Below are 23,810 nucleotides of genomic sequence, written 5' to 3'. Positions count from 1 at the left end.
AGTATAATACATATATTTTTATTTACTACTGTCCCATCCCCGTATTCGAACAGAATGATCGACAGACATACGGACATACTTTAGTTTTAGAGCATCTACGCTATTGATAAATGTTAACAGCTAGATGAAAGGCCAATAAAAGAACCGTAATTAAAGCCTTCAAAAAATATCACAATATATAACAGGGATATGAAAGGATAGGACAATGGACAATAAATTTACACATATCCTCAATGATTTTAAACATAATTAACCCTTCAGTAGATTATGAATAATGGTTGAAACGTTTGGACAACAATCACAATTCGATGAAAGTTACCAAATTAAGTAAGCCAACAAATAGGATAAAGTGGTTATAAAACTTTGGGTACCAGTGTATTTTATTAGTACAATATCCCCTCCCTCACTGCAATAATTCACATTTTGACAGCAAACTTTCTACATATGGTGTTTGTACGTTCGTCTGTTGTTAAAGAATCCTAAGCCTATAACAAATTGTATGATTCGGCTATGTTTAGTTTAGCTACACTTACCCAGGGAGGGAGGGGACATTGGAATGTTTATTACAAGAATCCCCAAATTTATATATTACCGTTTTTTTAATCGTTGGGTTAACAACTTCTGGAACTTTTATTGCATTTTGATTGGTTGCTTCATTGAGTTTAGTTTTTAGATGTTTCAACCGCTAATTGTAATGTAGAGAAAGGGTAATTTTATGTATCATCATTGGGGATGTACATTAATTTATCGGCCATTGTTTAATCCCTGAAACTTTAAATAAATTTGTGGAAAGGTTATCTATAATACAAAGTAGAATGATGTCTGTCTGTCTGTCCGTCTGTCTATCTGTCTGTCTGTCGGTCCGTCCGTCTGTCTGTCTGTCTGTCTGTCCGTCCGTCCGTCCCTTTAGATCTCGGTAACCTCTGAACCGATCGGATTCTACTCTTCAGGGAATATACCTACTGGTCCTGTGGTTGTTTTATGCTATTTTCTTGGGGGGTGGGACACCCCTAACTCCCCCAAAACAAAAAATCCCCTCCCCATTTTTTTTTTTTTTTTGTAGGGGATTTCCTTGGTCCTTTTACGTATTTCGCCCAATTTTTTTTTTCACCTCTTGGGGCAAAGCCCCTAGAGGCTAGGGGCGAAGCCGCTAGCTCTATAATACAAAGTAGAACGATGTCTGTCCGTCTGTCTGTCTGTCCGTCCGTCTGTCTGTCTGTCTGTCCGTCCGTCCCTTAAGATCTCGGTAACCACTGAACCGATCGGATTTTACTCTTCAGGGAATATACCTACTGGTCCTGTGGTTGTTTTAGGTTATTTTCTTGGGGGGTGGGACACCCCCAACCCCCCAAAAAACAAAAAATCCCCTCCCCATTTTTTTTTTTTTTTTTTTTATAGGGGATTTCCTTGGTCCTTTTACGTATTTCGCCCAAATTTTTTTTTTATCACCTATTGGGGTAAAGCCCCTAGAGGCTAGGGGCGAAGCCGCTAGTTTCCTATATTTTAACAAATATCCTTGGTATGATAGAATTGTCCTATTGATTTAAAATAAGTGAAACTATATAACACAAATACCACATAATTTGACCAGTTAAAAAAAGAAGATACACAATTAAAACTTCCTCTTTGTATATCTTTACTTGAGATTTTTATAATCGCAACGTACATTTTAAAAGTTGACAAAATCCTTACATCTAATAATAAACAATCTACGCTTAAAACAATATTTAGAAATAAACAAATATCTTAAGGTCAAACCTTTTTTAAAATCTTTATTGGTTGGTATAAACTAGTAGTTACATACAATGGAAGGGGGGGGATTAAAGAGTTGATACCCCTTCCCCCCTTACACCCCATAGAATTTTTTTTTGTTTTTTTTCATAGTTCAAAGTGCAATTCTGACTGGCAAGTGGAGTTGTGTTCAGTGGCGCAAACAACAACATTTTACTATCAACAACAATAATCACGACATCCATAAGTCGGAAAACATATACAAATATTGATGTACTAACTTTTTTGTTTTAATAATAGAATATAATCTAGAATGTATATATTAAATACTAAATTACAGTGTAACTTGAAGGCGCCTAATAGCTATTTATCGCATCGTATTATAGACAGCTTTAGCGGATATTGAAATTAAAGATAATAGGATTGAAACCAATTTTGTTATGAACTTTGAATTAATTTTCATTGGAAAATACGCTGGTATACATACTTTTTCGTTATGACTGAGAACCGGTTCTAATCCAGCTAATATTAAACGGTTTCTATGCCATACTGGAAAAAATAACTTATTAGTCCAATAACATTAAATAATACATTTAGCTGTTCACTTATTCCAAGTTTCCCAAAAATTAATTGTTAAAAAAAATTTACTAAAATACCTAACCCCTACTTACAGACGTACAGAGCAGCGTACAGAGTCTAATTGAAGAAAAGCTTCGCTTTAAAAACAACAGCGCAACAACACTTTACTACTCACACAACAACAGAACAACAACAGTTGGCCTGCAACAGCCATAGTAGTGACAACAACATTATTAAAAAACATAATAATAAAAAGTGCATTTTTTTAATAATTGAAATGAAGAGTTTAAGTGAAAAATCGTCAAAGATGTTTGTTTATGTGTTTTTGTTGGTTAAATTAAGGTATTTTATTAATAGTGAAACTTTTCTATAATTAGTGTAGGTCAATCCGTCCGTCGTAACGGTTAGCTGTTTTTGTGAATTTGGACATGTTAGAATTGTCCTATCGATTTTAAATTTGCATGATGATTCTCAGACCAGTTGAGTAAGAACTAGGAAGGGTATTAACTCTTTATTAGATAACAGTAATATCGTAAGTCCATTTAAATCTTGCTGGTTTTTAACCTTTTATACTGTTCATCTCATTTTTATGTTATGATTTCTAGGATAACTTAAGGTACAATAGTATAAGCGAAGCATCTCTATAATCCTAAAAGTATGTACTTTTACTGTATCCTGTATTTACGCAATTTGCAACAAATTGGTGTGCAAATTGCTTAGACTAACAAATTGATGTTCTGACACTCTACAGCGAGTTAGTGTTCGTTAGAAATTCCTTGTGATTAGAGGGATTCGCCCATGGAAAAACCTAAAAGCTCTATATCAACTTTCTTTAATTACATAATTCTGAAACCTTTATAACCTTTATTCGCAAGAAAGGATTTTCTTAAGTAGAAAATTAAAATGATATAATCATTTACGTTTAAAATGAAAATAATAAGGATGACAATATCCATAAAAGCTCAACAAATTTATGGGGCTTATATTCGCTTTGGGTTTAAGACCTCTCCACGCACCTTGAAACATACGCCGCGTCTTAATTGCGGTGTTAAGCGTTCATTCGCCCTATAGACAATCAACCCTCTTTAATTGCACGACCTTTTTCTTAGAAGTCCTAACTATGCATGGTAATGAGTTGCGCCTGTTTTGTACTAAATATGATCAAATACATTGTGGAGATTGAGCCACAGATATCTAAACACTAAAACCTGTCTTAAAATTGCTAAAAATGCAGCATGCTTTATTATATGTACATAATATAAAATAACGTTTATTGCCATGTGTGCCTTGTCATCTAAGTAATCATCATTTAAAAAATTCAGTAGAAATAAGAAAGTAATTGGTTTTTAATATGTTTAAAAACAAACTCTTTCTTAATCATACTTAATTGTTGGAGTAATCCTCATGCAATAACAATATAGTTATCCGTTACAATACGGACTGACGTATTTACGTATTAAAATTTACAGTTAGGTGAAAAAGTATTTTACATTAAGCTTTTTATTTCACTTAGTTGTAAAATTTTGATTTAATTTTCTATGATTTTTTTCTTTTGTGTTCTAGACACGACACATTAAAATATAATTTGTATCTTTCACAATTTTTAGTTGCAAAGCTACTTTATAAGAAATCATGTATGACTGTCGCACTTTTCTTTTTTTTCCATTTGGAGGGGGAGTTAAACTATGTAAAAAAAACTTATTTGTAGAAAGAAAACCTAAAGGCTTTGAACCAAAGGATTTTTTGGAAGACGAAGAAAGTCCCTCAAAAAATCAGCATGTTACGTCATAACGAGAAATTATCCATCTCTTTTTTTTAGGGATTTTCTTTCCCACTCCTCCTCTCCCAATCCCTCATTTTTATGACATCAGAATTTTTTGAGTGACTTTCTTCGTCTTCATTTTCTGGTTTGAGCACATTTTATGAGTGTGGGGGGGACAACCTATTAATTTTTACTTTAAATCTAAGGTGGGTAATTCCCCCATTAACCATACCCCCCCCCCCTCTTAATCTTTTGTAGCAAGTAGATTATAAACTTATAATTACTAGATTTTGTACTTTACTGTATAAAAATGAAAACTGTGCCACCTAAAACGTAAAAAATGGCACACTAAAAACAATTGAGAATTCTTTCCTAATTATACCCAGGGATCTAAAGGAATAAGACAATGGCCGATATATTTATGTACATCCCCAATGATGATACACAAAATTACCCATTCTATAATTACAATTAGTAATTGAAACGTTGGAACACTAAACTGAATGACGTATTCCTCCTTGTTTTATTTTATTTTATACTTTTCATTATATCCCCCAACCAAGTGTTTTACTTTGAAATTTGAATTTAAACTCTAATGAAATGAAGGATTGCATGCGAGCAGGGAAATGCTTCCCTAAGAAAAAATAATCAGTTTTAAAAGATTGGATCAGCCTTCTTATTGAATCCTAACTATAAAATGGAAATGACTTACAATATCATATAGTAACAGATGTAGAATATACTTGGATATTATGATAGGGGAAAAATTTACGTCAATTTAGCTTGCTTACATGGAACTCGTTTATTGGTTAGTTTGTTTATCCAGTAGGAGAGGAGGGGATGTTGTAAAGGGGGTGAAAGGAGGGAATCGTTAGTTTAGCCCGCTGCAAGTTTCACTATAATAGAGAACATGAAAATCTGGTGTAAGATCCAAGTAATAAAATATCCATTTATATAAACGACATAAAAACAATCGAAACTGTATATCAATCAGGGATCTTAAGGGATAAGACAATAGACGTTTATTTCATGTAAAACCACAATGATAATAAACAATTTAACCCCTTCTGTAGATTAAAATCATTGGATTAAAAGTTTGAACACTTCTAGTTTGAAACTAACAAATTAAAATTCAGCAAAAATGCCCGAAGTTTTTGAGCCAAATAATAATATAACGTTATTATAAAACTTTGGGTACCAGTATAATTTATAATCCAATGTCTCTTTCCTCACTAATATCAACAGAATGCCATTTATTTTAACATGGTGGTTCTAGAATTTTTTTTTCATGATAATTTTTCATTTTCCCGTTTGCGTGTAGAAAGAAATACAAATAACAATTTACAATTGACGCCTGGCAGGGAGGGAGGGAGGGGACAGTGGCCTGTAAATTACACTGGTACCCAAAGTTTTATCACCACGATATCGTAGTCGTTGACTTAAAACTTTAGGTATAATTTTATTGAATTTTGATTGGTTGGTTCCAAACTAGTAGTATTCAAACTTACTACAGAAGGTATGAATATGTTTATCAGCATTGGGGATGTATATCAATTTATCCCGTCCATTGTCTTATCCCTTAAGATCCCTGACGCCAGGCTAGTTAAATTTTCGTGATATGCACACTTTTTAAATTGTTAAAAGTGAAGCTTTTCTTTATTTATCGTGTGTCCGTTCTTCTTAACTATTTTAAACGTTGATTCTTGTAGCAATTCGGTACAATTTAGATGGCGTAAAACTGTATTCTTTTTCCTTAGTTTTAGCAGGATATAATTATCACATAATCTTTTGGAATGGTGATTGCTAGGAAAATTAGGTATATTGTTAATGCAAGTTCCTACTCAAATGTCCTTAAAGCAGATCTAAGTCGAATTTTCATCAAGTACTAACACCTATAAAGAATATTGTTCGTTTGTCTGTCTGTTTTGTTGAGTCTCACTTTGTTTACTATTTATAGTACCTATAAAAATGACGTCATAAAATACACAGACCAAATTATTAATGGCAGGCCAGTATACATTTTAATTGACCAATGCTGGTAGGCCAGAATGACGTCATTATTTATAGGCACTATAAACAACATCGAAAGGGTCAATTTTGTGAGTAAAGAAAGACAATACAAACAATATAATTTGAATAAGTATATACAATACTAATTAAAATTCTTTTACATACTCGAATGATTCTACAAATTAATAAATGTATCTTAAATTTTCTAATTATTATACACATACAATATAATTATCCTAATAGCATGGGTTTTATAAATGTCTATATTTTCTGTTTTTTTAAATGAATCTAATATATATACTATGATATAAAGTAGTAAGTTTTTTTGTCTGTAGCTTAAGATCTACATAACTACTGAACGATTAAATTATCCCCTTTTGGAAAGCTACACATTCAGGTTTGGGATGGTTTTTGGCTGTTTTATTATAGATCTAGGTCTTGGTATGGCTAAATCTATTTTTCTGCACTTCCTTACCCCCCCTCCCCCTCCAAATACACCGTCCTAGATGCTAGGGACGCATCTCTTAGTTTAACATATAGCAAAATGGTTTTCCTTTACTAGCAAAGCTAATTTATAACTAACTTTGTTCGTCTGTCGTAGGAAAGAAATTAATTTTTATTGACTACTATAACTACAGACTACTTATTTTTTTTATTACTACAAATTACTTGCCATTTAATGTTAGAACTTCCAGATAATTATCGTGATATAAAAGGGTCTGCTAGGTTTTTGTCGACTAAATAATGTTAATATGATATCTAGAATTATATAAGTATGGTCAGGGCTGACATATTATCGACTTCTTTCTTTTAACATTATGACTACATGCTTATTTATTCATGTATATATTACAAGATCTAAAGAGTGGATGTTTAACAGATCTATAGTATAGATGTATAAATATACAGACAACTACATCCCTTCATCTTTCAAAGACCTCTTTCGTCTGCTTCTAAATTATTTTCTGCTACTTGGCTGTGTTAATATAAGCGACACCATTGGTTGATTTTAAATGACCCAATAGAAAAGTTGCACAAGGTGGTTGAGATGTGGAGATACAGTTATTTAACCCTTGCTCCCTCTTGTGTTTCAGTCAAATTATGTTTAGAAAAACAACTAAAAGATTTCGTCAATACATTTCGTTGTTTAGCAAAAACATAAATTGGCATTATTTTTCCTCCCTCGTTTCATGGTATCCGAATTTCTGATGGCAGGGCAATTCCTGATCCAATTTTGTACAATTCGTATTCTGTACACCATGGTTTTTCTTGAATACAACAAATATTTTTAAAAGGGTTTGGTTTCGCAAAAGTAATAAAAGATTGATATAAATCCAAACAGTATTTTTAAAAGCGAAGCTTTTCTATAATTAGGGTCGGTCTGTCCGTCCGTCCGTCCGAGATAGATAGCTTTTATTCGTTAATTTAGGCATGTTAGAATTGTCCTATCGATTTCAAATTTTGCATGATGATTCCTGTAGTAGTTAGGTACGATTTAGAAACCGTAGCAACTCTATAATCATTACCAGAATGTCCATACGTCCATTTTAAACATGTTGATTTTTCTACTTTTTTAACAACAAATTTTTATGTGATCTAATTATCCAAATGATCTGATATTTGGTATATTGATTCCTGGGACAACAAAGAACAATAGTATAAGCGAATCAACTCTTTAATCAAGTCCTAAAAATGTAAGTATGTCCATAAACATTATCCTGTATCAAGCATTTTTCCAAAAAATTTACTTAAATTTTGCTTCGACTCTTTCGATACTTTTATATTCTGATTATTCAGTTCAGACACTATACAAGTGTTAATGTTTGTTTGTCCTACCGTTTCAGTGCTTCGCTTTTATGGATGTTGTCATCCTTGTTTTATTATATTTAGCCTAATAATACTGTAATACTTGTGTACATTCTATGGCTACTGGGCATCTGTCACCAAATGTACGGAAACGGATCTAGATACATACTAGAGCACCCACGGAGTTTGGCCTAGTAAACTAGAGAAAACAGACTAATTGAAATAGAATATTTAAAGATAATGTTTGAGTTCTATAATTAAAAAGCAATTTTACTGCTGCCAAAAATGGACAATAAACAAAATTTTGATGAAGAGAAGTGTTTTCAAAAATTATTAGTTTTAGAACTTTTGTACTATCATTATATTGTCCTGTTTCTATATTTTAACATAGCGAAACTATGGATCCCCTAATACATATGGTAATCAATTAATGTATTCTTTATGAATTTTTCGCATTTAAAATGTAATTAACACAATAACAATAACAAAAATTCTAAATTTCATATGTAAAAGTATATAAATACATTAAACAACATAAAAAAAAAATTTTTCAAAAACTAATACAAGTTAATTTTTTTCAACGAACGGACGGAGATACTACAATTATATAGTAGCTAGCTTCGCTTTTCTATATAGATTAAGAGCTAAATAATTCTAAGCTGCCATATAACTAGGGTTGATTCTGCAGTTTCTTTATAGCTAAAGGATAGAAGCTAGAATCTTTTAGAGGATTTTAGTTTTACATATTATCTTTCAATACTTTTAAAATTACAGAAACATCAAAAAGCTTTACAGAGTCATATATAGTGATTATCTGCCAAATATTGTAACAATTTATTATCGCCGTGATTAATCTTATTTCGAAGTAAGTTTTAATGTTGAATTAATCGTCGAAATTAGTGGTGTGCAGAGGATTTTACCAGGGGGATGCGCGAAGCGCATACTAAAATATTGATACTCACCAAAATCGAAGGGGGTGTATTATAGATATTAAGAGGGGTGTGTTTGAGTGTCAGTGGGGTTGATGGATACACTCCATTCGATGGACATCCAATCAAAAAAAATAGTTTAAGGGGGTTGCGACTTTTTTCCCTGACACCATTCAGGGCTGTATTTTTTTTTTTGGGGGGGGGGGGTGCATTCGTGTGGTATTTATCCTTGTCAAGGGGACGAACGGGTTTGGACACCTAGGGGGGGGGGGGGTTTCCACCCCCTTAATTTTGACAGGGAGCTGAATTTACCCCCCCCCCCCTCTTATACACGCCTCTGGTCAGAATTCTAATTCCCTTGTTAAACATATAATTACATATATTTCTTTCTTTTTAATATTTCTGAAAAATTACCAGCTCTAAAACAAATAGACAGTACAAAAGTTATAAAAAAAAATGAAACAATAGAAAACCAGGGGATCTAAAGGGATAAGACAATGTACTATTAAATGGTATACATACTCAGTGATGATTAATTAGATTAGAATTATTGGTTTAAAAGTTTAGACACTGCTAGTTTCAAAATCAATAAAAGTAATCAGTAAAGTAAATCTTTGGGTACCAGTGTAATTTTCTTTTCAGTGTCCCTTGCCTCTCGGAGAAAAGCATGAGATTTCATATTAATCTATACAAAAGTGTTTCCTTTAAGACAGTCAAATTTAAGAGTTGTTCTTAACCATTCAGAGACTTATATAGAGCTCTTCGTACAAAAAACCTAGCTACCACCATTTTTTTAAAGATCAAACATAAGGTTTTAATGATGAGATGCTCATGATATATAATGTAGTAAGACTATTCTTTTTTGTTTGTCCGTTAAAATCTCTAACCCCTGAACCGATTTGTTTTTTTTGTTTTATGAAAGCTTCACAAATGGCAAAGGTTTGTTTAAAGCTGTACCATTTTTTACTTGAGATGGTTTTAGGCTATTTTTCTACACTTCCTGTCATAGTGTTAAAGACAAAGCTAATAGTTATAATTATGTATAATATGTATAACTAGCAGGTACGCCCACTAGAGTCCTTTAGGGGCACTGGAAGGTTTGAAGACAATTTTTTCAAAAAAAATTTCGAAGGGGGGGGGTGATTTTCCTCAAATTGTGATTTCTCTTGGGAGGGTGGTTGTATAATCCCTAAAATAGCTATTAACCTTCCACAGGAAAAGCTACCCTGTACAGGAGAACCATATCGATTAAGCAGTTAGCGAGATCCTTCGGTACAGACAGACAGAGCCATCCTGTTTCTTTATTATATGGATTAGCTAGTAAAAATTTGCGGTTATTAGAACCAATACCATCTATCCATCCATCAATCTTGTGTAGTTGTGAACTAAAGTAAAAACATGTTGTTAATTTAATACAACACGGATATTTATTACAAAAATTCGTTATCGCGTCGTATTATGACAGCATTCCGCGGATAGTAAAAATTATAGAACTAATTCCAGTTTTGTTTGTTCTAGGAGCCAATACAACTGAAATTAACTTTTTATGATTTTTATTTTATACTTCGTGGAAAAATACATGAATTTAAGTATGGCTCGGAACTGGTTTTAATCCAGCGGATATTAATCATCTAGGGGCTCTATATTCGAAGCGATATGGAATGGCAGAAAAATAGCCAAAAACTATACTCGACTTAATATAAAAAAAAAACCAGAAACCTTACTGTGAAGGAAGTCCATAACGGTTCACCAGTGAGAGAGATCCTTCGCTAAAGACAAAAAAATCTTACTACTTAATATGATAGAATTACAAGTTTACTTTAGAGTAACTCCGCTACGAAAACAAAAAAAATAATTGCAATTACTAATGAACATTCTGTGTAAAAAAATGCAATTAAGATGAAAAAAAACATGTAATTATTTCTGACTTGACACATGTATAATTAGTACAATTTTTGAATAAATAATTTATCCTATTTTATGAAGTAATAAGCTTTTTTTGTCTGTGCCAAAGGATCTAGCTAACCGTTGAACTGATATGGTTTTCCTTTTCAATGAAGCTTCTTATGGGCCCAAGGAATGTTTTGAACTATTTTTGGGGTGATATTTTTAGATTTAAGTCTTGGGAAGGTTTAGGCTGTTTTTTTTATTTCCTATCCATTTTATGCAGATTTACTGGATACTAGGGGCGCAGTCACTAATCTAATTTTTAAAGTAGCAAGGTTTTTGTTTGTCAGTTATCACAAAGTGTAACCACTGAACCGTTTAATTTTCCCATTTTAGGGAAGTTTTCCGTGTGTCTCTTTTTCACTTTAAACAATTTCATTTCTAAATCTTACTCATATGCCTCTTTTTTACTTCAAACCATTTTATTTCTAAATCTTACTTTTTGGATGGTTTTAGACTATTTCGATCGACATTAAAAAGTTATTTTCACAATTTTAATATTCTATAATCTACATATTTGATATCATTATAAATTGAGATTTATTATGTGTAAGAAATCTATTAAATTATATTTGTTATAAATATAAAAATAACAGTTAATTTTATATTGTTAGTAGTGAATACCAGGGATCTAAAGGGATAAGACAATGGCCAATAAATTGATGCACAACCCAAATGATGATACACAAAATTACTCCTTCTGTAGATTATATTTAGTGGTTAAAACGTTTAGACAATCAAATTATATAACCAACCACTCAAAATTGCAATAAAAAGTCCCCAAAGTTGTTAATCTAACAAATAAGATAACGTTATTATAAAATTTTGGGGACTAGTGTAATAAACAGCCCAATGTTCCCTCCCTCCCTGGATAAATACGTATTATGATTGATTTATCTAAATCTTAAATAAAACAAGGATGACAACATAAAAAAGAAGCCAAACTTATAATTATAACAGTTCACTAAAAAGAACTAGATCATCTAAACTAAAAAAATCATTCATGGTGTAAAAAGACGGACAAACGGCTAAAGTGGATTTGTGGTATTCGGCAACCCTAGGCCATGGTTTTATGGCAACCCTGCTCCCGACTTGTAGGAGGTCTGAGGGACCTCCCTTGAGTAGGGGGGTGGGTACACTTGACCCCTCCCCCATGCATTAAATGTATTTATAGTTTTGACAAGCCTATTGTGGTTAATCTGATTTGCTTGGTTCCCCACCCCTTTCCAGGGATGGGGGATAATTATTGCCTATTCTGTTTATTGTATGTATATATATATTTAACCTCTGATTTAGTATTAATTATTCCAATCTGTGTATTGACTATTTGTTGTATTATAAATCAGTAACCTTTAGACTCTGAATAAAGTAACACCCAATTAAATTCTGTTTGTTATTTGGTGATACATAGAGAAACCCAGCTTCTCTATAATTATACTTGTCCACGTCTGTTCACACTGCCGTAATACCCGAACTTGGGAAGCGGCTGATAAACCGCGGCCGCTACCACAGATTGAAGAGTAGGTGTTCTTTTGTCTTTGAAATCTTAATTTAAAAAAATAAGTCATCTAACTTTTATAGCTGCTGAGAAAAACATGTTTCCACTAGGCTTAAATGGTATATTAACGGATTGACGGACAGATGGACATATTGAATTGTGGAGTAGCTAGACTGCAATTATATATATTTATCAATTAAATTAACTTATATGTAAATTAATATTCATATAATTAAAACTATTATTGTGACGTTTAATATCAAAATATAAATTATATTAATATTGAAACTAATAAACTATGAAAGGTTATTTTCAATAAAAATTCTTGTTAGGGAGATATTGTATCGTCAAAAATTTCTTCGCTCGTATAAACATTATAAACAGCTTTCCGCGGATATAAAATATACAATTATAAGATTAAAACCAGTTTTTGTATTCGTAGAAAACTGGATATAATACGACATCATTATTCCGTATGGCTGAGAACCGGTTCTAATCCAGCGAGTATTAATCGGTTTTGAAGCAATACGGGAATAGTTATTTCTAGCGATAATACGATGCTAGACATAGTTTTTTCACATGGATGAGAACCGGTTCCTATCCACCGGATTCGAATGAACACTAGAAAAATTTTTACACTTGAAAAAATTTAACTAAGACATAAGATTAATTGAAAACATAAATTATAAACTGTTAAGTTGTTTTGATTAAAATAACTAATTGATGCAACTTCATAAAACAGTATTTTTAAAAGCGAATCTTTTCTATAATTAGGGTCGTTCCGTCCGTCCTTACGTCCGCCCGTCCGTCCGTCACAAACAGATAGCTTTTTTTTGTTAATTTAGGCATGTTATAATTGTCCTATCGATTTCAAACTTTGCATGGTGATTCTTGTGGTAGTTAGGTACGATTTAGAAAGCGTAGAAACTTTATAATCATAATAAGAATGTCCGTACGTCCATTTTAAACATATTGATTTTTTTACTTTTTTGACAAAAAAATTTTATGTGATCTAATCATCCGATTGATCTGATTTTTGGTATGTTGATTTCTGGGACAACAAAGTATAATGTTATATGCAAAGCAACTCTATAATCAAGTCCTAAAAATGTAAGGGTGTCCAAAACATTATCCTGTATCAAGCAGTTTTTCAACAAATTTACTTACATTTTTGATTCGACTCTTTCGATACTTTTATATTCTGATTATTCAGTTCAGACACTATAGAAGTGTTAATGTCCGTTTGTCCTAACGTTTCAGTGCTTCGCTTTTATGGATGTTGTCATCCTTGTTTCAATTAAAATGTATTTTATAAAAAATAACTAGAAAATAAATACGTCGAGATACCATTTTAATATTTAGTGTACAAAAATTTCATTAAAGTATTGTTATATGAAATACCAACTTCTACGCCTCTAGAGACATCTAGTTGCAATTGAGGTGGGGGTAAGTTGTCAAAAAATAGCTATAAACCTTTTAAGGACCTATGAGTAGCTACATTGTAAAGGAGAACCATATCGGTTCAGAGGTTAGCAAGATCCTTCGGTACACACAGAAAGACAGACATAGACTAACAAACAACCTGTTACTTTTAATAAAGGACCTGTCCCGAAGCTTTTCAAAGTGTCTTTAAAAATCAGCCATGTGACGTCATAAAGTTGAGGGATGAGAAAAGAAGTGGGAAAGAGAGAAAAAAGATATTGAATACAGATTATCCCTCATATTACCTCACATGGCTGATTTTTTTTGTAAAGCTTCATTTGTCAGCCATGGCCACTATTTTACATCATAAGTCGACATAATAATTGGGTAGTAAAACTTAATCATTATAATTTTTAGGTTTGTCATGTCTCGAACCTTTGACCCCAGCAGTGTGGAGGTTGTGAGGGGACAAGGACAAGCGCTACCACCACTACACCTGAGAAACCAGGGATCAGCAGAGAAATTCAAGTAAGTACTAGGGATAAGACAATGGACGATAAATTGATATGCATCCCCAATAAAGATAAACAAAATGACCATTCATCGATTAAAATGATAAAGTTGAAAAGGACAAAGACAAGCACTGCCACCACTACACCTTAGAAGCCAGGGATCAGCTGAGAAATTCAAGTAAGTAAAATTCAAGTAAGTACTAGGGATAAGACAATGGACGATAAATTGATATAGATCCCCAGTGATGATAAACAATTTACCCATTCATGATAAAGTTGAAAAGGACAAGGACAAGCCCTACCACCACTACACCTAGGGAGCAAGGGATCAGCAGAGAAATTCAAGTAAGTACTAGGGATAAGACAATGGACGATAAATTGATATACATACAACCCCAATGATGATAAACAATCTAACCAAGTTGAAAAGGACAAGGACAAGCCCTACCACCACTGCACCTAAGAAGCCAGGGATCAGCAGATAAATTCAAGTATGTACTAGGGATAAGACAATGGACGATAAATTGATATACATCCCCAATGATGATAAACAAAACACCCATTATTGCTTAAAAATAAACTTCCACCCTGCATAGTACTACCTGCTACCTATCTATAGTGTTATCTATCTTTGTAATTCCCTATTTTTTTTTTTTTTTTCTATATTTGAGAACTTATCAGCATCTAACTATCTATAGAGCTATTGTTTACAAATTTGTTCTATTATCTGCATCTCAAACATTTATCTATATTTACAACTACCCATGCATATACATGAAGGGTTATCTTTGTTTCGACCTAACTATTTCTATACCTACCTTCTTCTGTAAATCTATCTATAGGCCATATTTATCATATTTATCTATATATCTGTCTATCAAACACGACAATATGTCATGACTGGGTGAAATTATTTCATGCGAGATTTGTTGTTCACACAAAACAACAAAAACAAAAATTAGCCACAAGTTACCATGAATTTCTTGTGTGTTTGTACATTTGAAAAATTCAAAAAATAAATGTATAGTATGTTTAACCAGACAAATACCTGGATCCCCCTGTTGTGGACCTTATTTGTCTGCTAGCGAATTGCTTTCTGCTCTTTTGTAGCGACTTGGTTGTTTTAATATCCCCGACGCTATAGATTGATTTTCAAAGACCCAATTGAAAGTCGTCACAGGGTCCTCGGGAATGGGACATACATTTATTTAACCCCTTCCCCTTCTATTGTTTTACTCTTATATTTAAAACATAAATGGTCTGTTATTAATGAAATATTTATGTTACAAAAATATCATATCAATTAATTTATTGGCATTACCTGCCGAAATTTTTTCGTAAACATTTTTTTTACTGTTTTAATTATTTGTAGCATCCTGTTATCGACAGTTTTCTGCGGATAGTAAAATGAAAAATTATAAGATTAAATCCCGAGCAAATTAAACTATTATTGACATCAAGACTTTTATTTTATTATTCATGGAAAATTGTCTATAGTCGATATCAAAGCCATACTGGAAAATTCTTAACAGTTCTCTATAATAAAAAAGGAACAATATTAGTTGTTGCTACAATTCTTTTAACAAAATTATAAGTTTTTTTAAATTTTTTTTTATTTCGTTTTGTTGTAACATACATATTTTCATGGACTGACAATTTGACGGATTTTTTTGCATTTATATGTTTGAGGGAAGTGCATTTTTTGATGATATGCATCTCTAAAAGTGTTTTTTTCTTTTTATTTAATTATCTTTCATGCTACTTTTAGAATTTAATTGAATTTACTAATATAATCAGCTGTAATTATAGATGGATGTCTAAAACTTTTGTGATTTTTAAAAAAATAAAATTTATTTCTTTTTTATTTTAGCTCTTCTTTGGTTATTTTCATCATTGTTTATTTATATATTTTTAGAGTCAAATTATTTACATATAAATATTTCCTTTTCTTTATTCTAATAATTACCTTTTTAAAGGATTTATCAAAATATTTTTTTTTTCCTTATATGTATATGTTATTTATATATTTAACCCTTAACGGTCGGGGGGGGGGGGGCGTTGAACGCCCCCCCATCCGGTTTTTTCTATCTCATTTTCTGTGTGTGAAAGATAAAGAGCCCAAACTGCTTGACTTTTTAAGTATGGGTATGACACACAACTGAGAGTTGGAATTTTTTGAATATCTCCATCCTGGCGGGCACAGGATGCCAGCAAACCTGGCAGGGTCATTCAGGTAAAGAGCAAAAATATTTTTTTGACTAAAACAAAGCATTTTATCATACCAAAACACTAAAAAATCCTCTAGTAGTACATCCTTATATGAAATACAGGTGTTCAAGTCACTTTCAGGTTCCAGGTATGATCCTGCAGGTCCTGATCCTCCAGGTCTCCAGAAATCTTTAAAAGGCTCCTGTGGCCGCAATTTTTGACTTAGAGACTTCAAATTTTAAACTTAAGCTTTTCTTACATGTCTACATAACGTATCAAAATTTCATGAAGATCCGCCGCCGTTTTCCCGCCGACCGCCGACTGCGGCGGCTGGCAGCTGCCAAGTACAGCTGCGGCCGCTGAAATTTATATTTTGATATTTCTAATGTAAAATTTACATAAAAATAAACATTTTCTGGGAAAAAATTTTTCTTCTAGCTTCAAAAATAAGAAAATTACAGCCGTTTGAAATTTTTAAATAAAAAAAGACCTAAAAACAAAGGTTGTTAAATAAAAGGGTGAAGGAAGCGAAAATTGACTTAGACTTATAAAAGGTCGGAAATTCATTATCAAACAGGGGACTTGCACAAAAAAAATTAGCCCTCTAGCTCTAATAGGAACTGAGATAATTAGGGGGGGCGTTGAACGCCCCCCCCCCCCCCGACCGATTAAGGTGCGGCAAGGGGCCCGACTGTAAAGGGTTAAATAGTTAATGCATAATGCAGGTTTTTATATTTAAAGCTATTGTATATCTTTGGCTATTATATGATTATTTTTATTTGTCTAAATTATAGAAAGAAAGAAATAAATATAACTTTAACAGACATACAGAAGGAAGAGCAGACTTACATACAAATCAAACTTAGAGAGGCACCTTCAAAAAAAAAATAACCAAACAATTCAATGGAAGAATTTGAGCCCACAAATATGTGATTATAAAACTTTGGGTACTAGTGTAATTTTCATTCTAAAGTCCTCTCCCTCTCTGATTTATCTATTTGGATTGCAAACAAGGAGGCCTGTATCCATCTATCTATCTATCTATCTATATATATATCTGTTTATCTAGCTATCTATCCATATATCCATCTATCTATCTATCTATCTATCTATCTATCTATCTATCTATCTATCTATCTATCTATCTATCTATCTATGTATCTATCTATCTATCTATCTATCTATCTATCTATCTATCTATCTATCTATCTATCTATCTATCTTTCTATCTATCTTTCTATCTATCTATCTATCTATCTATCTATCTATCTATCTATCTATCTATCTATCTATCTATCTGTCCATCTATCTATCTATCTATCTATCTATCTATCTATCTATCTATCTATCTATCTATCTATATATCTATCTATCTTTCTTTCTTTCTCTCTATCTATCTATCTATCTATCTATCTATCTATCTATCTATCTATCTATCTATCTATCTATCTATCTATCTATCTATCTATCTATCTATCTATCTATTTAGATTTCAAACAAGGAAGCCAGCATCCAGTTTTTCCCAGTTCCAAGATGGTGGATTTCAGCCAAGAAAGAATCCCTACCCTCGTGTTCAACAAAGGAATATTCATAGACTTTTAAAATTAGAAAAGTGACTTCATATTCTGTAGGCACATCAGGCATAGACCAGCATTTGAGGGTAGGGTGTAGAAATAAATGGATAAGTATGTAATGGATATAAATAGAATATATCATATATAACATAACATTTATTTAACTTTTGCATGGATATATTATGACAGGGAAAAAAAACGGTTGTGTATTTTATAGGTTTATACATAGATATAATTTATAGGTCAGTTTGTTCTTCCAATAGGAGGGGTGGGATAAAGAGGGTGGATGGTTGAATTAGCCAGCTAAAATTTCACTTTATTAGAGTACATTATAATCTGGTGTAAGATCAAGGATATAATAAATCAATTATAGAAAAACATTCCATAAAACTATCTGCCCCTCATGCTGAATGCTCAAGAAATTGCAGAACATTCTTTACTCCTAAAAATTTTTGCTTTTTCACTTAACTTTAACTTACCAGGATTACTGTCGTACAATTAAAATATTCCTTTCGTACATTGTAAAAATAACCATATTGGATTATATTGGTTATCGTGATCCTTTGATACACACAGACACCAATATAACCTGTTACTTTTGTGTAAGGATTCAACTCATCCTTTAACATTTAGTGTATTTGTCATATCCTGATAATAAAGTAACAGGATGTTTGTTTGTCTGTTTATTTGTCTGTGTGTTTGTGTGTATGTTTGTACCAAAGGATCTCGCTAACCGCTGAACCGTTCGGGTTCTCCTTAAAAGGGTAGCTTTTCATAGGTCCTGGGAAGGTTTATTACTATTTTGGGGGAGAGTACTCCCGCCTTCCCAAGAGAAATTACAAAATATCTTTAGAGACTTCAACGCAACATAGAAATTAGACATATATATTTGAAATAAAAAAAAAACATTTAAAGTGCCACCAGAGGTATCTAGGGGCGTAACCGCTAGTAAATAATATTACATTAAGGAAAATATAAGGTAAATCATAACTATATTCATATGTGTATGAATATAATTCAATGAGATTAAACAAGTTCTTATATTCTTTGAAGTTTAGTTTTATACATGTACTGTTGTATTGTTTATAATATTTTATTTTATAAATTTTGTCAGAACAAGAATGACAACATCCATATAAGCGAAGCTAAAAAAATGAACATTAACACTTGCAGAGTGTCAGAGCGTAATAAGTAGAATATTTATTTAGGACTTGATCATAGAGATGCTTTGCTTATTTTGATGTACCTTGTTGTTCTAAGAATCATCATTCTTAAAATCAGAATAATAGGATAATTATTTCAAACAAACAAAAAAATTCTAAAAAGTTGATCAGTATGTTTGAAATGGACATACAAGCTTTCTGGTAATGACTATAGAGTTACTATACTTTCTAAATCATACTGAACTGTTTAGGAATCACCATTAAATGCTCAAAACGATAGGACAATTCTAATATGCCTAAATTAACGTCCCCACCCCCTTAATGTGTACCTCCATGTTTATAGATCTATTAAATGACAAACGGACGGACATACACCAGAGTATCGAGTAGCTGCCCTACTGAATAAAATATCTCCACTTCCTCCTTCTTGACTTGTTTATCGCAAGTTAATGACGTATGATGATAATAGATAAGAAACATTTAGATGCTCAAACTGGTTAAATAATCCGGAATTCCTAGCTTTCGAACTCGTTTTTTTAAGACATTATTTCAATAATACAGAAAAATATTTTTTGATGATATAATTTGCCGACAGCTAAGAAATTCAACTATTAATAGCTGACTTATTATATATAGTTTTGTCATATGCTTCACATTATACGAGGGATGACATTTTTACACGATATAATTTACCAAGAGAATTATAAGAGAAGAAGCATATTATGAACACTTTTTTCGTAAATCTGACAAAAGAACTCCTTCAGCTGACAAAACACCTTAAAATTTTTCGAGTATATAATTTCTAAAAAGCTAACTTTATATTAAGGAATTCAACCATTCATAGCTGACTTATTAAAGGATTTGTAATATGCTTTACACTATACTAGAAAATAAATTTTTACACGATATAATTTACATGAGAAAAGCTTTATCTTAAGAAATGAGACTATTTACAGCTGACTCTTTACATGAACAAAATAAAAAAATATATGCCCTTTCCTTTTACCCATATGTGTACAGTAGGTAATTTCAAAAAAAAAAAATTTTGGTCGCAGTTCAAATACCTGTTCTATACATAAAAATAAGCAATTCCATGAATTTTTTTGGTTCTATCTTGATTCTAAGTGGTAGAAGGTAAAATCAAGATTTTTTGAAAATACGCGAAGAATGAATCTTTAAACCTGAACATTAAGGTTATCGGTTACCGGTCTTTAAGCTGTCCTAAGGGCACCGGTTTGTCATTTTAGACTATAAGTTCAAACGGTAACTGCCTTTCATTTGCCTTGCCATTTCTAAAAATTTGTCAAACCAAGGATCCCTTTGTACTCTAAAGTCATGTATCGAGAACTGAAAAACATCGAAGTTTCAACCTAGTTTTTAAGACAATAACTCTAAAATTGGCCACAGATGAGCTAGAACAATGTTCTTTAGCATTTTAGTAATGGCATTGGATTCTACTAGGAGGTACCATTTGAACATATATTCTGAAACGACATGAAAGGTTGCATTAAAGTCGAGAACTGAAAATATTTTAAGATTCTTGGATTTTGGTAATTATTGGGTTAGTATATTGGCCATAGAATCAGTTCTAGGTGTCCAAATCACTTCCAAAGGTGTTTTTGTTGTCAGGGTAATATGCTGGGTCAGATATTTTACCTAAGACCAATAAAACTGACCCTCTAATGACTTGACTTGGCTGTAAGAGATAGAGTATGTCAGTTAGTATGTACTAAGACATTTATCCATTAGTATCTGTATTCCTTTTTTAAAGATAGTTCAATTTTGAAGCGTTTTACAGCAAAAAATGAAAATGGCAAATTATTGCAAATTTTCATCAAACAAGGATGACAACAACCATAAAAGCGAAGCTCCAAACTGGTAGGACAAACGAACATGAACACTTATTTAGTGTCAGAATTGAATAAGCAGAATACAAATGTATAAGTTGAAAAAAATAGTACATTGTTGCAAAACTGCGTAAATACAGGATACTGTTTAAGGACATACTTAAATTTTAAGAACTTGATTATATACATGTTTTACTTATATAATTGTACCTTGTTGTAAAAGGAATCAGTATTCCAAAAATCAAATGAAAAGGATATTTACATCATAAAAAAATGGATATATGGACATTTTGGTAACATTTGATTTATAAAGTTGCTACGCTTCCAAAATCATACTTTACTGTTATATGAATCATTATGTCTAAATTAACTGCCTTGGAAAAATGGACAGTCGGACCGACCCTAATTTTTGCAAGACTTTTGCCCTTCTGGTGTAAGCTGGGTGAGAGATAGACTTTCAGCCCTTAAAGTTTTCTCTTTGTTATGATAATAGCTCTCTATAGACACATTAACAACAAAGATTGGTCTACTGTCTTTAGCTCTCCAGGCAGACCTGGCAAAGTCAAAACTTGGATTTTGAAGGCGAAGGTGGAACATTGAAATTTTTTTGGTTACCCGTCTTCAGGGTACGAATTTTAGACTAGGCATCCTTTAATGTTATCTCCTACTCACAATAAGACCTTTCTCAAACACCTTAAACACCATTCTAGCCCAACTCTAGCGGGATAAGAGCACCTGTGCCAGCAGGCAGGTTGAAAGATGGACTTTTCGAGCTCCATGGTTTCAATCTTTCAATGGAGCCTTGGTAACACTTTTTTTCAGATCTCAGCTCACAGAAGGACCAGAAAGACGCTCTTAAGCTTTTTAGAAATGGCAAGAAGAATGAAAGGCAGTTGCCATTTGAACTTATAGTCTAAAATTACTTTAAGTTACCTTTAGGGCAGCCCAAAGACGGGTAACCAAGAACCTCAATGTTTTAGATAATTTGCGTATTGGCAAAAAAAATGCAAAATCACCTTCTACCACTAAGAATGCTTCTAGACAGCTAAAATTGCATATATAAGCTTATATTTATGCATAGAACAGGTATTTGTACCGCGACCTTTGATTTTATTCATTTGGTTACATTATGAAATTACCTAGTGTACAGTGTATACACAGTACAACGCTAGGTCCTGTTGAAAACGTAACGAACGTACTGTTGTATTGCTATTTGTTGTTATTTTATTTTTATATAATTTATTTCAAGGTAAACATGAAACAAACTATGAATTTATGTATTTTAAATGTTTATAATAGATACGAATTACAATTTAAAGATTATAAATCATGTACATTTGAAGTCTGAGATATTATTTTTTTGTTTTCATAGAAACTCAAGAAAAAAATATGATTTTATTAACTTAAATTCATAAATGGATTTTTATTATTTTATAACAATTGCAATAGATAAAGCATATTTATTATTAATGCACAGATAAAACATAGATGTGAAACTACAATATGAAGGCAGTACTTCACATAATGGACTTGATGCGAAATGTTTTGGTAAGCTCAAAATGTGTACACGATTTCAACTAATGAGATTTCATGTATGCTCCGATGCGATTCTCCTATTGGCTCAATCAGACATTACCTCTCTTTCTTGGTACCTTTATTAATTTACCCTATTAAAGATATATTCAAAAACAAAACTCCTCATTCTGCGAACGAAATAAAAATAACTGCATTTTGTAACAAAATATGTACACTTTTAACCACTAATATGGCCGAATTGTTCATTCGCCATTTTTCAATTGGCCGATTTACAGAGTATGTATCTAGATTATCTATATTCATATGCTACACATTATACGAAACAAAATATGTACACTTTTGACCAATAATAAAGCCAGATTGTTACTCCAATGTTATCCTATTGGCAGATATAAAGAGTGTGGGTCTAGATTATCTATATTTATATGCTTCACATTATACAAAACAAAATCTGTACACTTTTGACCAATAATAAAGCCAGATTGTTGCTCCAATGTTTTCCTATTGGTAGATATAAAGAGTGTGTATCTAGATTATCTATATTCATATGCTTTACATCATACGAAACAAAATATGTACACTTTTGACCAATAATATAGCCGGATAGTTCCTCCAATATTTTCTTATTGGCAGATATAGAAAGTATGTATCTAGATTAGATATATTTATATGATTTACATTATACGAAACAAAATATGTACACTTTTAACCTATAATATGGCCGTATTGTTCCTTCAATGTTTTCCTATTGGCAGATATAGAGAGTATGTATCTAGATTATCTATATTCATATGCTTTACATTATACGAAACAAAATATGTACACTTTTAACCTATAATAAAGCCAGATTGTTACTCCAATATTTTCCTATTGGCAGAATTAGAGAGTATGTATCTAGATTATCTATATTCATATGCTTTACATTATAGAAACAAAATATGTACACTTTTTACCTATAATAAAGTCAGATTGTTGCTCCAATGTTTTCCTATTGGCAGATATAGAGAGTATGTATCTAGATTAGATATATTTATATGATTTATATTATACAAAACTAAATATGTACACTTTTAACCAATAAAAAAGCCAGATTGTTACTCTTCTGTTATCCTATTGGCAGGTATAGATATTATGTATCTAGATTATCTATATTCATATGCTTCACATTATACAAAACAAAATATGTACACTTTTAACCTATAATATAGCCGGATAGTTCCTCCAATGGTTTCCTATTGGCTGATTTATTGAGTATTTATCTAGATTATCTATATTCATATGCTTTA

At 31.9% G+C, this 23,810-nt stretch overlaps 2 protein-coding genes across 3 annotated transcripts in view; both read left to right on the top strand.

The window, feature by feature from the left end:
- The window catches only part of LOC145305885 (protein FAM221B-like), a 519,245-nt gene that overhangs the window by 248,944 nt on the left and 246,491 nt on the right, over positions 1-23,810 (top strand). The gene's annotated exons all lie outside the window — the stretch shown is intronic.
- The window catches only part of LOC145305990 (uncharacterized), a 48,603-nt gene continuing 27,314 nt past the window's right edge, over positions 2,522-23,810 (top strand). The window contains exons 1-3 of the mRNA XM_080147906.1: positions 2,522-2,652; positions 14,102-14,212; positions 17,894-17,987. Of these exons, the coding sequence (XP_080004032.1) occupies positions 2,588-2,652; positions 14,102-14,212; positions 17,894-17,987 (270 nt within the window). The 5' untranslated portion in view covers positions 2,522-2,587. The remainder of the gene's footprint in view (positions 2,653-14,101; positions 14,213-17,893; positions 17,988-23,810) is intronic.

This window comes from Acartia tonsa, chromosome 14 (genome assembly GCF_053477335.1).
Source record: "Acartia tonsa isolate MP-2025a chromosome 14, ASM5347733v1, whole genome shotgun sequence".
In the NCBI taxonomy this organism is placed as follows: domain Eukaryota; kingdom Metazoa; phylum Arthropoda; class Copepoda; order Calanoida; family Acartiidae; genus Acartia; species Acartia tonsa.
The sequence above is the reverse complement of the archived record's forward strand: the minus strand, read 5'-3'. Positions and strand labels throughout refer to the sequence as shown.